The sequence below is a fragment of the Varanus komodoensis genome, unplaced genomic scaffold, assembly GCF_004798865.1.
Source record: "Varanus komodoensis strain SLA01 unplaced genomic scaffold, ASM479886v1 scaffold12, whole genome shotgun sequence".
Classification (NCBI taxonomy): Eukaryota; Metazoa; Chordata; class Lepidosauria; order Squamata; family Varanidae; genus Varanus; species Varanus komodoensis.
This window is the reverse complement of record NW_025335349.1, coordinates 11,713,301-11,730,313: the sequence shown is the minus strand read 5'-3', so window position 1 is coordinate 11,730,313 and position 17,013 is coordinate 11,713,301. Positions and strand designations below refer to the sequence as shown.

At 39.0% G+C, this 17,013-nt stretch overlaps 1 protein-coding gene across 1 annotated transcript in view; it reads left to right on the top strand.

The window, feature by feature from the left end:
- ME1 (malic enzyme 1) overlaps nt 1-17,013 on the top strand; it is a 130,688-nt gene that overhangs the window by 93,717 nt on the left and 19,958 nt on the right. The window contains exons 7-10 of the mRNA XM_044421680.1: nt 1,347-1,456; nt 5,797-5,894; nt 10,051-10,164; nt 15,123-15,228. Of these exons, the coding sequence (XP_044277615.1) occupies nt 1,347-1,456; nt 5,797-5,894; nt 10,051-10,164; nt 15,123-15,228 (428 nt within the window). The remainder of the gene's footprint in view (nt 1-1,346; nt 1,457-5,796; nt 5,895-10,050; nt 10,165-15,122; nt 15,229-17,013) is intronic.

The window sequence follows — 17,013 nt, the reverse complement described above, 5'->3', positions numbered from 1 at the left end:
CGCCCTCTGCCTGCACCACCTTGGTGGCCCCACTATCGCCAGCACATTTCAACTGGCCCCCTGTTGAAAAAGTTTGAGGACCCCTGGTCTTTTTCATTATGACCCTTATGAAAACCTGCCCATTATGGATAAGAGTCTGGCTTATTTAAGAGATGATAAGTGTATAGGTTAGAGCAGTGATGGTGAACCTTTTAGAGACCAAATGCCCAAACTGCAACCCAAAACCCACGTATTTATCGGAAAGTGCCAACGCTACAATAAAACCTGAAAACTGAGGTTTTAGTTTCGAAAAAACACCTCACAGCTAGTCCAAGCAAATATATATATATCCTTGGCAGTGCACTGACCGGCCATGCGAAAGTTTGGATGAGTCACGGCTAATGGGTCGCGGCTTGTGACATCATCGCCTGGCGCTGCTACTCCTTTCCGAGCATGCGCATGGCCCCTATGTGTGCTGTTATCCGATGCTCGGCTGCTGGGGCGATGCTGGGGTGACTTGGCTCGTGTGCCAATAGAGAGGACTCTGTGTTCCTGCTGTGGCATGCATGCCATGGGTTTGCCACCACTGGGTTAGAGGATATATGTAGAAGGATAATAGGGTGATAATTGCCTTTTTAATGAATTGGGTAGATGATGCTTTGTTTCCAGTAGAAGGGAATGACATAAGTATTCTTAATTTAAGAGAACAATCTTATGAAAATTGGGAAACACCAGTCTAGTCTAAGATCAAGGTGCAAACCATCTATTTGTACTCTAAATCTGAAATCGTAGGCTGCACTGATGGTGCATTGTTTAGTAACTGAGTTTTCAGAAAGGGATGTGGTGGTTCAGTGGGTTAAAACACTGAGCCGCTGGGCTGGTGGATCAAAAGGTCGACAGTTGAAATCCTCAGACAGGGTGAGCTCCTGTTGCTCTGTCCCAGCTCCTGCCATCCTTGCAGTTCGAAAGCATACAAATGCAAGTAGATAAAAGGATACCACTTCGGTGGGAAGGTAACAGCATTCCATGTTCTTCGGTGTTTAGTCATGCTGGCCACATGACCACAGAAACTGTCTACAGGCAAATGCTGGCTCCCTTGGCTAGGAAACTGAGATGAGCACTGCCCCCAAGAGTCAGAAATGACTGGACTTTAATGTCATGGGGAAACCTTTACCTTTTATTCAGAATAATGTCATAAATGCCTGAGAAGTTCTGAAATCATAAGTCTGTTGTAATGCTGCTGTATTGCTTGAAAGTCAGCAAGAAACGTTTGCGGCTTGGTAAGTAGGTGGTCAGTATGTTATGTACTTAATGTAATTTATTTTCATCCTTTCTGCTTTTAAATGTAAGATGTTTTCTACCCCTAGGTATGGCAGAAACTGCCTCATTCAATTTGAGGATTTTGCTAACATAAATGCATTCCGCCTCCTGAATAAATATCGCAACCTGTACTGCACTTTCAATGATGACATTCAAGGTAATGAAATCAGCTTCTTGCACACACAGGCTACTCAGTACAGCTTGACAGAATGTCAGAGGTTATATACATAGAGCCTTTACTAATTTGATGATTGTGTAACTGCCTGTGATACTGGTATAATGCCACTTTGGTGTCATTGTAATTTTGGGGGTTTACTTTATATTTTATTTTTAAAATATATGTACTGGTACTGCAAGTCTTACCTGGATTATTACTCATACATTTCTTCTAGCTTTCAACATTTCAAGCCACTCTTGTATGGAAATCTTTGTTTTAAATATTAATAAAAATCTTATTAAATCATCTGAATTTGGCTTTTTTTTTAAACTGCAAATGTTAAATTCTTTGGTCTCCTGCTGCTTAAACAGTGAAATACTTTTGTAGCTACATTTTGGTATTTACACCTGTCTTCTATAGCATGCAGGTGATAAGACTACCTGAAGAAGAGTGGGTACTTGCAATGAAAATTTCTGTAATAGCTAGATGGATGAGTGTCTCATAAAAGAATCATAATTTGCTTATTATACATTGCTTGTTACACGTCAAGAAGCTATTGTTTGCACTTATTTTATCCACAACTTTTAGTTTAATTACATCAAAAACTGATAAGGTCCAAATTATATACGGAACTTCATGGTACTTAAAACGCCTTAGGAGTTTTAACAACAGCAACAGCAATTTTATAGTATTAGTATTATTTCTATACTACTCAATAGCCAATGCATAGGAGATTTTCATCAGGATTATGGGGAGGGATCCTGCCATGATCCTGCTAAGCTAATGACCTTCCAGAAAAGATTGAAGTAACTGTTACACCGTGCCACACAGAAGCATGTTGTGGATACTTTCTGGAATAAACCACTGAGGATACTGTGCCCCAGTGCAGCCATAGCTTCCACCTCAGGCAGAGCTTCAGGCTCAGAGGAGGAGGGGGTAGCATTTGGCTCTGCTAGGGGTAATTGGAGTTCCAGTAATTTAGCTCAGCATGGCTTATCACTGCCAGGTGTGAACAGGGAGTGAGGAGACACTGGAGGTTCATATGGCTAATACTTTTCAGCTGGAAGACTTGACCTGGACAAAGATACCTACTGATTAGTCATGGACATCATCAAGGCAAGGAAAAGGACTCTGTGGGAGAAGGGTGTTTAGAGGTCTCCCTGGGTCTGCTGTCAGTAAAAGAGTTTAGGACAGAAACACCCAGGCAGATGAAGTCACAAGCTGAAGGGCAGGTTTCCCTGCCAGGACTAAGGATTGGATAGAGATTCAGAGATGCCACTCCCCTGTATATAATCCTGGAAAGTTTCTTATAGCATTTGCAGGAGACAACAGATCACACGGTTCTATGGAAACAGGAGTATAGGTTGAAACTGTCAGTGACAACTGTATTCAGAGGGATTGATCACTTGGCTCATGGCCCAGAGAGGCAACCATAGGTTCCTTGACAGTCTAAATTTGTATATTTTTATTGCCTCTGAGAAGGTCGTGAGCTCACAAAGGGAAATAATGTGGTAAAAAAGCTTTATGGTGACTCCTGCCATGCTTTCTGGAGAATGAGACAGAATGGATAATGTGGTTAATGGGACTGGATGCTTCCAAGAAAGCAACAGGCCCTCCCCTCACCCCTATAAGTAAGCAAAACCAAAGCTGTTTTCATCCAGAAGCACTTCAAAACAAGATTGACATAGATCTAAGTAACAGGCATTTTCCAATGTAATCTGCAGCTGGAAAATTGTTGCTTCAGTTTGCAAAAAGAATGTAAGATTAGTCACTAGGTGATAATTATCTTATAGCTTTGGATCTAATGGGTGCCTTTAATAAAGGAACCACTGCTGCCTCCTTCAAGTAATAGAAACCATACAATCTCTCAGAGAAGGGTTAATGACCTCCAAGGTCCATATCTCTAAATCTGCTTTAGAAGATTTCATTAGTCAGAATGGACAAGGATCAAGGGACGTGCGCTAGGCCTAAAACTAGGCAATTGTCTATGCACTCAGGCTGTACAAGCTGAAAAGTATCTATAACAACATGACTAGATAGTATTCTAGTGCCACCCATATAGAATTGTCAAAACTGCAGCACCTGAGGCAGCCTGGGTGTGCATGATTTTATTTTCAAAATGTATAGCAAATTGGTCACAGAATTCCTTCTGTAATTGGAAAGAAATTTGCTGCTGTAGGCTGCTTTTTGGTGGAGACTAGCTTAGCTTCATTGCCACCTCCTTTCCTTGCCCTGTTTTCTAGCATGAAAAGAATGAGGGTGAAGTCTCATTTCTTTCTGACATGTGGTTTATACAACTCCTCCTCTTAAACAATGCTTAGCTGCATAGCCTTTTTTAATAGACATATTAAGTTGTGTCCTGGTTGTTTTTTGATGTAGACATGAGCCTTGTTGGAATAATATGTAACCAGTAAAGTATTAATCAAACTATACCTATCAGTTGACATTTGCTTTGCATAAAAGATTAAAAACATTCATATTCAGTTATCAGTTACTTCATCCTTAATTCTTAGCAAAACAGTATGATTTTTTTTCAATTATTTCAATTATAAGAGTCCTCTTCATAATGGAGTTACTATCGTTTTAAGGACTTATCCAAACTGAAACATACGGTAAATTTGCAGATGTAATATTTTCAGTAGATGTTTAGCATTCTTTATATTCCATTATGCCAACCTGTATAATATTCCTTTACGCAGTAGGATCAGATTAACATTTCAGTGCCATTACAATAATTCTTTAGCTATTTAAGGTAACTTGCATTGTGCCCAAAGGAAACCAGCAACTGTTAAGTGAGTCTTTAAAGGGAAGCATAATGTACGAGGGGCGTTCAATGTATTCTCGGTATCAGCACAAAGAAAAAGAAATAATAAATTGAAATAATTTTTATTTTTCAATGTAATCCTCCATAACTTCAATACACTTATTACATCTAGAAATTAACTTTTCAATTCCCTGTAAAAAATACCCTTCCTCCTTGTCTAAAATGCATTAATTGCCGCCTTGAACTCTTCATCTTTGGAAAATCGCTTTCCATGAAGATCTTTTTAAATTCAGGAATAGGTAGTAGTCACTGGGGGCCAGGTCCGGGCTCTAGGGTGGGTAGTTTATTTCTTCGAAACCACAGTCTCACAAAGCAGCCTTCGAAACATGCCCCATGTGAACGGGTGCATTGTCGTGAAGAAGCAACACACCTGCAGTCAGTTTTCCCCACCTTTTTTCTTTAATTGCTTCTCTTAAATTACGCAGAGTGGTTGTGTAAGATGCTGCATTTATGGTTTCACCTTTTTCGTGTACTCGATCAATAAAATTCCCTTTGAATCCCAAAACACTGTGGCCATGATTTTTCCGGCTGATGGAGTGACTTTGAATTTCTTCAGAGGGTCAGCACCTTTTTTATGCCACTGCATGGACTCCTGCTTACTTTCAGGGTCATAGTGATGAAGCCATTTCATCTCCAGTAACAATCCGGTCGAAAATACTCCATGGATCTTCACCACAGAGCTCTAAAAATTTCCTACAGCACTCAACTTGCACTTGTTTCTGAGGCACCATGAGCATTCGTGGCACCCATCTTGCACAGACCTTTGAAAGGTTAAGATGGTCATGAAAAATAGTAAATATGGTACCAACAGATAGGTTTGTCATCTCTGCTAACATTTTGATTTTTTATTTGGGCATCTTCCAATACAAGTTTCTCAATTTTTTTCACATTTTCTTTCATAGTGGCAGTAACCGGCCTGCCCGAGCGAGGGTCGTCTTCAATGCTTTCTCTGCCCCTTTTAAATTCACTTGACCACTTTTGAACAGTAGATAATGAAGGTGCAGAGTCCTGTTAAACGGCCACCATCTCTTTGTGAATGATTTTTTGACTTTTTCCTTGTTTTGTAAGGAACTTAATCACAGCGCGATGCTCGATTTTCTTCAACATTGTCGCATCAGTCATTATGGTCGTCTTTCACTGAGGATTACTAGGGAACTAATGATCACGCTTATTTGAAATTTTGCATGTAAACCCTCAGTGTCATTAGCTAATGAAATAATTAAATTACCCACATCAATAGCAAATAACCTGATACCGAGAATACATTGAACACCCTTCGTATAATAGCAGATTGTTAGTGCACTGACCTAATATATTGAAACAAACATTAAAGTTTGCTACATTTTGACTTTAAAAAATTAAGGCAGGATGAGTGCTCATATGCTGCAGTTAATTACAGAAGAGAATGGAGCCATCAAGAACAGATTTTTGTTTCTAAAGTTACTGTTCACCCCTAGTGATTATACAAGTTAATTTCAAATTTAATAAAATGACTTCATTGTTCATTTTTTTTCAGGAACAGCATCTGTCGCTGTTGCTGGTCTCCTTGCTGCTCTCCAGATTACTGACAACAAACTGTCAGACCACACAATACTGTTCCAGGGAGCAGGAGAGGTATAACATTGTATTATATCTATTGTCCAGTTATTTTCTGTCCTCTTATTATCATGAGCAAATATGTGAAAAATATAACTTCATTAAATCAATTCACCAAGACTGAAAGCATCTGAAATAGCAACCTTTTTGAAGCTAAGCAAATCTGTGCTTGAGCAGTGCCTCTGTCTGCCACCTTGAGATCCATGAAGGCTAGATAAACAAATGTCTGGCCAGTGCATGGAACATAGAAGGCTCCATGCCAGTTCATTTTCTTGTTACAGATTAGTTGCTGTGACAATCATAATATTTCAGGTTGTGGGCTGAAAGATTTTCCAGTACTTTGTATACTTAATGAAGATCATTTTCAAAATAACAACCACAACCCTTTTTCTGGGGTATTGTAATTAGTAGTACAGCATCTGCTTAATAGAGAATGGAAAGACTGAAAAACCATATTACACTCTTGGGACACTCTCTACTTGTATTCTAGGTACAGTGCTCATATTCAGATTATTTTGTTCAGTTATTGATCATTAGAATTCTTGTTTTCTTCTCTGCCCAGATGTCTGTGAGCATTTGTTGTTCACTTACAAAGTCGTGTTTGACACTTTGTGACCCCATGGACAACATTCCTCCAGGTTTTTCTGTCCGCTACCATCCCCCGGAGTCTACCCAAGCCCACACCCACCTCCCCAGTGACCCCATCCAGCCACCTCAACTTCTGCCATCCCCTTCTCCTTTTGCCTTCCTTTATTCCCAGCATCAGAGTCTTTTCCAATTAACCCTTCCATCTCATTAGGTGCCCAAAGTATTTGAGTTTCATCTTCAGTATCTGGCCTTTTAACAAGCAGTCAGGGTTGATCTCCTCTAAGACTGACTGATTTGATCTCCTTGCAGTCCAAGGGACTCGCAGGAGTCTTCTCCAGCACCACAAGTTAAAGACCTCATTTCTTCGGCGCTCTGCCTTCCTTATGGTCCAGCTTTCACAGCCATACATTACAACTGGGAAAACCATAGCCTTGACTATACGCACTTTTGTTGGCAGGGTGATGTCTCTGCTGTTTAGTATGCGGTCTAGATTTGCCATAGCTTTCCTCCCAAGGAGCAAGCATCTTTTAACTTCTTGGCTCCAGTCATCGTCTGTGGTGATCTTGGAGTCCAAGAAGACAAAATCTCTCACTACTTCAAATTCTTCCCCATCTATTGTGATAGGACCTTGATAGGACCTTAGTTTTCTTAATGTTGAGTTTCAAGCCAACTTTTGCACTCTCCTCTTTCACCCTTAGAAAGAAGCTCTTTAGTTCCTCTTCACTTTCTGCCATGAGAGTGGTATCATCTGCATATCTGAGGTTGTTGATATTTCTCCTGGCAATCTTAATTCCAACTTGTGATTCATCTAGCCCCGCCTTTCTCATGATGTGCTCTGCATATAAGTTAAATAGACAGCTGGACAATATACAGCCTTGCCATACTCCTTTCCCAATTTTGAACCAATCAGTGGTTCCATGTCCAGTTCTTACTGTTGCTTCTTGACCCGCATACAGGTTTCTCAGGGGACAAATAAGATGGTCTGGTACTTCCATCTCTTTAAGAACTTGCCACAATTCGTTGTGATGCACACAATCAGAGGCTTTTGAATGGTCGATGAAGCAAAAGTAGGTTTTTTTCTGATACTCCCTAGCTTTCTCCTTCATCCATTACATTTAATCTCTTGTTCCTCTGCCTCTGCGAAAACCCACTTGTAGTTCTAGTAGTTCTCAGTCCACATACTGTTGAAGCTTAGTTTGTAGGATTTTGAGCATAACTTTGCTAGCATGTCAAATGAGTGCAATGGTGCGGTAATTTGAACATTCTTTGGCATTTCCTTTCTTTGGGATTGGAATGTAAACTGATCTTTTCCAACTCTGTGGCCACTGCTGAGTTTTCCAAATTTGCTGGCATATTGAGTGTAGCATTTCAATTGCATCATCTTTTAGGATTTTGAATAGCTCAGCTGGAATACTGTCTCCTCCATTAGCTTTGTTTTTACCAAGACTTCCTAAGGCCCATTTGACTTCATACTCCAGGATGTCCAGCTTGAGGTCAGTGATAACACCATTGTGTTTATCAGGGATATTAAGGTCTTTTTTGTATAGTTCTTCCTTGTAATCTTGCCACCTCTTCTTAATCTCTTCTGCCTCTGTTAGGTCCCTGCCATTTTTGTCCTTTATCATGCCCATCTTTACAAGAACTGTTCCCTTGATATCTACCTTGTTCTTGAAGAATCTCTAGTCTTTCCCATTCTATTGTTTTCCTCTATTTCTTTGCACTGTTCATTTAAGAAGGCCTTCTTATCTCTTCTAGCTATTCTCTGGAATTCTGCATTCAGTTGGGTGTATCGTTCCCTTTCTCCCTTGCCTTAACTCCTTTCATTTTCTGTGTGGACCTGAATATTAGGGGTCCCTGAACCTACTTATTTGCATTCTTTTTGGACCCTTCCTGTCTGCAGCCTCTGAAGAGCTTTGTCATGCTTTCCATTTCCCTATCTGCGAAGTTTTTATAAACTACAAGAGCATGAGAAATAGGAACAAGACGAGTTGCTTCCTTTGAACCATACTGTTAAATGTGCATACATAGATGCCACTTCTGTCAGTGAATAGACTGAGACCTTTTATGGCTTTAATGGAATTTTCAAACATTGTTTATGTCTAGTGAAATTGTAGTCTTTTTTTTTCATTCTTTGGATTCTTGGGCCTTTAAAAAAAAAGTGTTTACATTTCAGATCTTCTGTTCAGAATTTCAGGGGAGGACTTATGTTGGGTGCCATGACACAATTATTCCAGAATATTTGTTTGAAGACATTTATTTCTTGCCCAGTGCAGCTTTCTGTGTTATAATTAACCCTATTATTACTTTCTAGCATGTCTCTGAGAGGTAACTTATTCTTGGGCTCAGATAGACTGCAGTTAGTTACCACATAAATAAACAGACCTGGAACATTTAATACACTAGGGTACTTTCTGTTAGTGGTTTGCACTAAAGCAACCCATATTTCTTCGCAAAGACTGTCAGTAGCTGCAGGTAAGCACGTTATTTTGGTTGAAGTTAGGACCATGCTTGGGGTGTTTGACATGCTTTATCTTCTTCCAGAGGAGCTTGTTCTAGCCTACAAATTCATTATGAGGAAAATACTGAGGCTTTTGTACATCAAGTTTATGTTTATTTATGTGTTTATTTACTTAAAGTTTTTATGAATCGTTCTTTAGCAGACACTCTTAGACATTGTACAAACAAGTTAGTTCATATGGATTTGTGTGGTGTCTGTCAGCAGAACAGAAATTATTTCTGGAAAGATTTTGCTGACCTCATGGCTCTTCTTGAGTCCCACAAATTTCCTGATGGTTGGGAGGGCTTCTGCAGTGGATTTGGGGTATATGAGCGGCTGCAACAGGAAAAGGAGCACAGGGAAGTTTCATTACCACATGGATTTAAGTGTGTGTTTGTGTGTTTGTGATTTCTTGATGTTATAAGATCATGTGAGCCAATCAGAAGCAGTGTTAGAACAGAGTAAGCAAAATATGAAACAGTGGGCTGCCCGTATACTAACAAGAAACTCGTCCGTGTGACCTATTGAGTGTTCTCAATAAAGTTAGAATGTGCACATGTTTTTATTTGTTGTAGCTATGCCAGTCTATGCCCTACTCCAGCACAGAGAAAGGTCCCAAAGAACTCAGGAGGGTATATTTCTGAAATAAAATAAATATGTGATTGTGTTGTATTGATGTTTCTGTAAAACATATGGTCCGCTCAGCTGGGTTGTGCAGGGTTTCTCATGGAAAAGTGGAAAAACTTGACTGAATAAGCTGGTCATAGCAATCAGAGAACTTACTGCTACTATGTTAGCTTGACTTAGGTTCCTTTTCCTGTGATACGTAGAGGCTAGAGTGGAAAAAATATTTGATTGGTATATCTGAGGGGATGCACTGAAGTGATGGAATAATGTTTGTACAATGCAGAACCACTGCCAGATATGTGTGACAGCATAGTTCTTATCAGTACTGTATTGTGAAATAATAATTACATCTGTGTATTCCTTCAAGTCATCTTATTGTTGTGGCTAAGAGGCACCAAAATAATTTGAATTACCTCTTCAGTGTCATGGACTAATTTTCTTTTCTTTTTTTACCATGTTAAGGCAGCTCTAGGGATAGCCAATCTGATTGTTATGGCCATGGAAAAGGAAGGAACACCTAAAGAAGAAGCTATCACAAAGATATGGATGGTTGATTCCAAAGGGTTAATTGTAAAGGTAATGTGCACTTTTCATTCATTATAAGGTATTATACTTCTTCTCAGCAATATTAGTAGCTGCTATCTAGATATGCTTAAGTCTTTTTTCCTTCACACTGCCATTGAGTCAGTGTTATTTGGAAATATAATTATTCTCATAATTTCCTTTGATGGTCTGCTTAAAGAAATTCATTTCTAGTGCTTTTGGCATCACTTGGACTTTTAAAGAAGGTCATCTAAAATGAAGACTAAGGGATGTGTTTGATTTTCTTTTGTATCGTCAATAAAAATGTCAGTGCATGCTAGTATGTTAAGCACTGTAAATTACTTTGTGTTTACAGTGAACATAAAGTGATTTATAAAACTAGCAAAGAAATGCTGATATAAACGATAATTTCCTGCTGATGTTTTCCTTTATGTGTGCCAGACTTCTACATAAACTTCAGCTGTGTCGCCTCAAATAACTCTATTGCATAGCAGGAGAAAGGAGACTATGTCCTACGTGCTGTGGTTTGCTATGATATCAGCAGTGGTTAGAAATTCAAAGCTGCTGAAAGACTGCATCAGTCATTCTTAGCTCATTTCTTCCACATGTGCAGTACTAAGGGCTAAGCTAGACACTTGGTTAAATATTCAGTGTACAGTTGATCTCACAATGTTTAAAAGCTTGAGTTATGCATTCAGGGCTCCAGTCTAGGTTGGACCTCTGCGCATAGGCCACAGCCACTTCCCCCTAAGTTTGTCCCCTACATGGGCTAAAAGAAAAAAAAATGCAGTTTGGGCTGAAGGAATTTCCTCCCACACTTCTTTATTTAGCTCCTGTTGGAATAAAAATGTAGGAGAATTTTAGGGTATTTTAGTGTGAGATGGTAGCTCAACTTCCCTATCTATATACAGTAGTCCCATCTGGATTGAGGTCCCACATGCTTGCTTTGCAATTAAAAAACTGTTGAGGATCAGCTACCCTCTGTGTACTTAAGCCACATCCTTGAGTTTACAAATGTTGAGCAAAACTAACAATGATGGGAAAATTTGGAGGATAGTCGTTCATATGGTCACCATAATTTGGAGATTCCTTGATGGCAAATAATAACTAGTTTAGTCCTAAGACAAAAACATGTGTATTTCAAGCGTCACTATAAAGCTATATATTCTAAAAGGCGGCAGTTTATTTAATAGTTTTGAATAATTCAAACTAACCTCCAAAAAGGTTAGTTAACAGTTGACATACTTACCTTCATGTTGTTTGTATTCAGAATGTGCTGTATTTCATTAGGAAGAAAGTCTGGGAGTGCCTTGCTATTCTAAATAATTCAAGGCTTCCGTGTCTGACAAATTGCTAAAGGATCTTGCCTTTCCTATCTCTGAATAGCTAACTGTAATTTTGGGAAATTCTTGAAAAAAAGCAGGCAAGTGTTGTTTCCAGCTTAAAATGGGGAAAGAATAATGCAGTGCAGCACAAGTAACTTCCCCTATTCTTATTGCGGATAACTAATTTCATCTTTCTGAGACACTGGAAAGTTAACAGAGCAATTTTGTGGAAACCTTGTAACCCACCAACTTAGACCTTACAAAGAACAAATTATTCCATTTGTTATAGTTTGGCATTTCATTTATTTATTTAATAGTACCTCAGAGAACAGCTGTATACCCCTTGCAGGTTAACCACAGGCATGGAAAAAGGAACAAGAGAGCAATCATAAGTTCCCCAGATCTAGAGGGCCATTTGGATTCCCATCTCTGAGATCAGAAAATAGCTCCAACTGGAAACTAGGAATTTGCTGTCAGACCACCCTCCCTTTCTTACAGCTGGTACAGAAAGAACTGCATCAGATGCTTCTCTGAAGTCCTAAAGACAACCTTTAAGAAAGGGGATTTCCAAGGGACAAGGAGGGCTAGAAACTGGCACTGCCAAGATATTAGATACCTTGGTAGCCCCTTAGTCTCCTTCCTCCCTGCTTCAAAACTCTGCTGCTTTGCATGGTAGGACAAGTGTGAATGTGACTTTTGCTTTGTGCTGTTCCCATCTTATGTAGAATGGCCTTAATCCCCAAAGTTTGGAAGGTTATAGGTAGTGTCATTGGAGCACACCTATAAAGTGTGACTTTTGTTCACAAGTTGTATAGGTATACTGATAATGCTTTCGTCCATTGTTTTGGGTCTGCTTTTTGTTGTTATTGAAAGGGGTATTGAGAATGACAATAGTAGTGCTATACAAGCGGTAAAGTGGTTTCTGTACATTTAATCACAATAACGTTAAAAATCAACAGCAAAAGAGGAAGAGAGAGGATCCAGGCAATTACTCACCTGACACTGATACTTGGAAACATTTAGAACAAACTGTTAAGCAGTCAGTCAGTGAGCATTTAGCAGGGGAATGCTGTGAGAGAGCCAGGACAAACTATTTTGCATTAAGGTACTGAGAGAATGATAAATATTTAGTAGTCTTATGAAGGGAGATTAAATGGGTTGAACGAGAAAGAGAGAAGCTGAGACTGTACATGGTTAAAACACGAAAGCAATTTTTATTTAAAATATTTTGGATTGAAATAACTATATTACGTGTGCCAGGAAGATGGGAAGTATTACGTTTAATTTTTTAATTTTTAAAAAAATCCTTAGACTTAAAATCCCAGTGACACCTACTGGAATATTTAAAACTAGTAGGTGTATTAGCCTAAAATTGGTCTACATGAGCTTACAAAAAAGTGACCAAAAGGCTTGAAAAGATGTGCATTTTCCATTCTGTTCACAAAGAAACCAGGTTCAAATATAGCAGTTCAAAGCCTTTTCTTAAAACCCATATAAGACATTGACATCATCTTTAAAGCCAGTACTTTACTCTCTAAAGAAGATTTTAGAAGAGAAGAGGGGGGTAAATGAGAGCCATCTCCCCATAAATCAAGGCTGAGTCAAGAGAAACTGGCATTCTCTAGCATATTTCAACATTTAATTGATGGGCACGTGACAGACCTACACAATGTCTTGTGGTCTTCCTGGAATGATTTGCTATTTCTGATCATTGCGTTCCATTAAATACCAAGACTGACCAGGGAAGAAAGAGAACAAATGCTATGAGGTAATTTGCAGCACAGCAGAAACCTGGGAATGTCTGTGTATGTCTATAGTAGCTTGCTTAAACTGAAAAAGTGTAATTACATTAGAACTGTTTTGAATGCCTCTTATCTGAATGCCCTTATGGAATTATACATGTCTCTACATATAAAGACTTGGGGACATGGTATCGCAGTGGGCTGTCGATTGAAAGATTGGCAATTCAAAGCTGTGCAACAGGAAGAGCTGCCTTGTCCCTAGCTCTTGTCAACCTAGCAATTGGAAAGCATATAATGTGAGTAGATACATAGGTACCACTTCAGTGGGGAGGAAGCAGTGTCCTGTGATGTCATGCTGGCCACATGACCATGTAAATGTCTTCAGACAGCGCTGGCTGATAGCCATCGAAATGAAGAAGAGCTATTTCAGCTAGCAGAGTAAAATTTCCAGGGACTCCTCTTCTTCTCTCCTACATTTAAAACAAAGTATGTACATGTGCCGAATGGAGAAAAATAGTTTGTCTCATATAGACCCTTTCCCATAAAACCTCAGAATAAAAACATGCAAGGAATCTGAATTGAATGATCTTCAATAGTACATATCATTGCCTTTTCATTGCAATGGCTATTATTATTTCAGTTTTGAACCTTAAGAGCTATTTGCCCCCTTCAGAATTCAGAACTGGGCTCTCACTGATAAATTTGCTAGGGTGAATATGGAGGGCCAAAACTTATGGAGGCAGGAAAAACATGCTTTTCCCTCAGTGTCATTTGTGGTTATCTGCGCTTTTCAGTGCAGATGATAACTGGCTTTTCTTGAGTGCTGAATGCCAGTTCTTTCCTCCCACTCAGCTTCAGCCACTGCTGAAGCAGATTCCATTTCCCACAGCTTTCAGGCCTGAGGTGATACATGTAACCCCTGTGAGTCAGAGCCCTCCTCAATCATCCAAAGGAACTTGGCTGGTTTCCAATCTCTGGGGAAAAGTCCAAAGAACTAGGATGAGAACAGCAAAAAAATAAAAAAGGATAGCCAACAGCTACTTGTTGAGGTGGGAAAGTTTAATGAGTGTGGCAGAGTAGGAACATGGTCAGCTCAATACTTGGTGCTTCTTACCCAATAATATATATGATTAGATTTCTTGTGTCTGAGTATATATGTTTTCAGACCTCCTGTTTATAAAAGCCTTGGCATTCTTACACACCCCTCTTTGAATTCCATACTATTTTCTCTGTTCAATGGTTCTGAACGGAACAAAGAAGTCTCTTGTGATGTACTTAATTAATGGGGAGGCGCAAACACCTTTCTGCTCCTTCAGAATCAGGGTGTCAAGTGCCCCCTGCCTTTAACTTACTAATCAGTGGAAGAATATAAGTTGTTTGTACTGGGACAAAGGGTTACTCATTCATAATCCATTTATGGCCATTTTATTACACTGGCACTAACAAGATGTGATATACATATTACACAAATAAAGCAGTTCATGGCAGTTTTGTACATGTATTTTTGATAGAGGATGTGAGGTTACACAAGCGAAACTGTCACAGATCTGGTGTGCACAAATATTTTACTTAGCAAATTTGAATTAGAAAACACTCTTTCTTTGGATTTGGAGAATCCAAGTGGATTGTAAGCAAATGAAGAAGGCTAAGATTGCTAGAAATTTTTAGGAGAATGTTTCCTTCAAAACGTCTGAATAACTTTTCAAAAGATGGCAAATGTTTAGTAAAATGTCTGCCTGTAATTAGAGGAAATCTAGTGCACATCCAGAATAACTGTCATATGCTGGGATCATGAGAGGTATGATCAAGCTAACTGACTTTGGTAAGGTAGAAAAGATGTATTTTGAAGAAGGGTTGAGTCCTTTCAGATAACACAGAATGAATGCAAATATATATTTTTAATCAGCTCTTTTCTTTTATTTAGGGTCGTGCTTCACTAACATTGGAGAAGCAACGGTTTGCCCAGCAGCATGACGAGATGAGAAATCTAGAAGAAATTGTTGACAAAATAAGGCCAACAGCTCTTATAGGTAACGTCTGTATTGATCTGCCTTCATCTATAGTTGTAGCTGGTAATTTAACCATCTGTCCAAGCTCTGCCATTTCATGTGATGCATTCACTGTGATTACCTATGCACTGAACAGACATAGGTTGCCGGTATCTCTTAGTAGACTGCCTCTACAAAAACCTTAGGATGGCGTGTTAACTGTTATTAAATAGCAGTCTTTTATTTGCTACATTTGAAACTGGGTGAAGTTGTAGACATTTTTGGATCATGCGCTAAGTGATAGAAGGCAGGAAGTCTTAAATGTGGGTCTATTTGGTTATACTTATTTAGCAACTCCAGGGATTATTTCTGTCTTTCTGATTTTTTGCCTTATAGTTAGAATAAGCTCTAACTTTATTCTCTCTTGACTTTTCAAAGTCTGCACTGACTGCAGTTAGAATAAAATAATCACATGTGCATGTAAGTTTGTTTACAGCAGTGAACAAAACATAGGAGAGATTATTCTGCACCCTATGCTGTATAACATGATGTGCTCCAGATGTGTGGAATTACAACTGCCATCACCTCCAACCACAGCTATGCTACTTGGAAATGATGGGAACTGTAAACCAACACATCTGGGGGGGGTATCATGTTTATTTTATATTTATACCCTTCCTTTTTACCTTTCAAGGAACTCAAGTTGACTTACATAATTCTCCTCTTCCACTCAGTCTTACCTTCACAACATCAACCCTGTGAGTAGATTGGACTGAGAGTCTGTGGCTGGCCCAAAGTCACCCAGGGATCTCCATGACTGAGTAGAGACTAGAAACCAGAGCTCTAAGTCCCAGTCCCACACTCTTAACCATTCACCCCACTTCCGTATGTTGAGGAGGGTTTCTGTATAACTTGAACATTGAATACAGAACATGAAAATAATGTATTTCTTTAGATAGCATGATTATCTGTATTGTATAAGCAAGAAAGACTGGCCAAATTTAATACTGTTCTTCCTGCTTGAATAATTAATTTTTTGAAACCTGTCCTTGCATAGCTGGGATTACTGAGTTTTCTGATATTTTCCCAAGGCTTTCATTAAATGTAAGTCTCAGCAAATGCCATATATGGAGAATTGCTAGACACTGCTCAGGAAAAGGACTTGTTATTGTTGGACCAGGATCAGAAATGATTATTTTTATATGACAATAAAAGTAGTCATAAAATATACATGAAATTATGTCCTCTAATTTATTTTACTATCAGGCTGGAAATTGTTGACATACTTACCATTAACAGTAGAAAAGCACATAAGCAATAAAACTTGAGTGAGACAGTACCTATTATTTAGACCAATTAACCTTTAAAAATATTGGAAGCCAGCTTTTGAACTGCACATTCCTTGAGAGGTCTAAGATGTCATAATGAAACACACATGCACATGTGGACGCACACACGTGGATGCACGCGTGCACACACACACACACAAAAGTAAGATTGCATGGTCAAGCTGGTGGCAATTTGGCCAGATCTGCAGCTCCTTAGGATTTAATGTCTGCTCATAAGGCTTTATTCTAAATTTAAAGTATGCTAAAAGTTATGTCAAATTTGCATCAGGGTTATAATTTTTTCCAATCCTGATTTTTCTAATTCAAAACATGGTCCACTAGAATCATATCATATCCTGTACCCTCTTCATAAAAATGAAGTAATTGTACAATGGTGCAATGACAATATATTTAAGTGCAGCTTATGCAGGAGAGTAAGGGATGCAGGTGGTGCAGTGGTTTAAACTGCTGAGCTGGTTGATCAAAAGGTTGTCAGTTC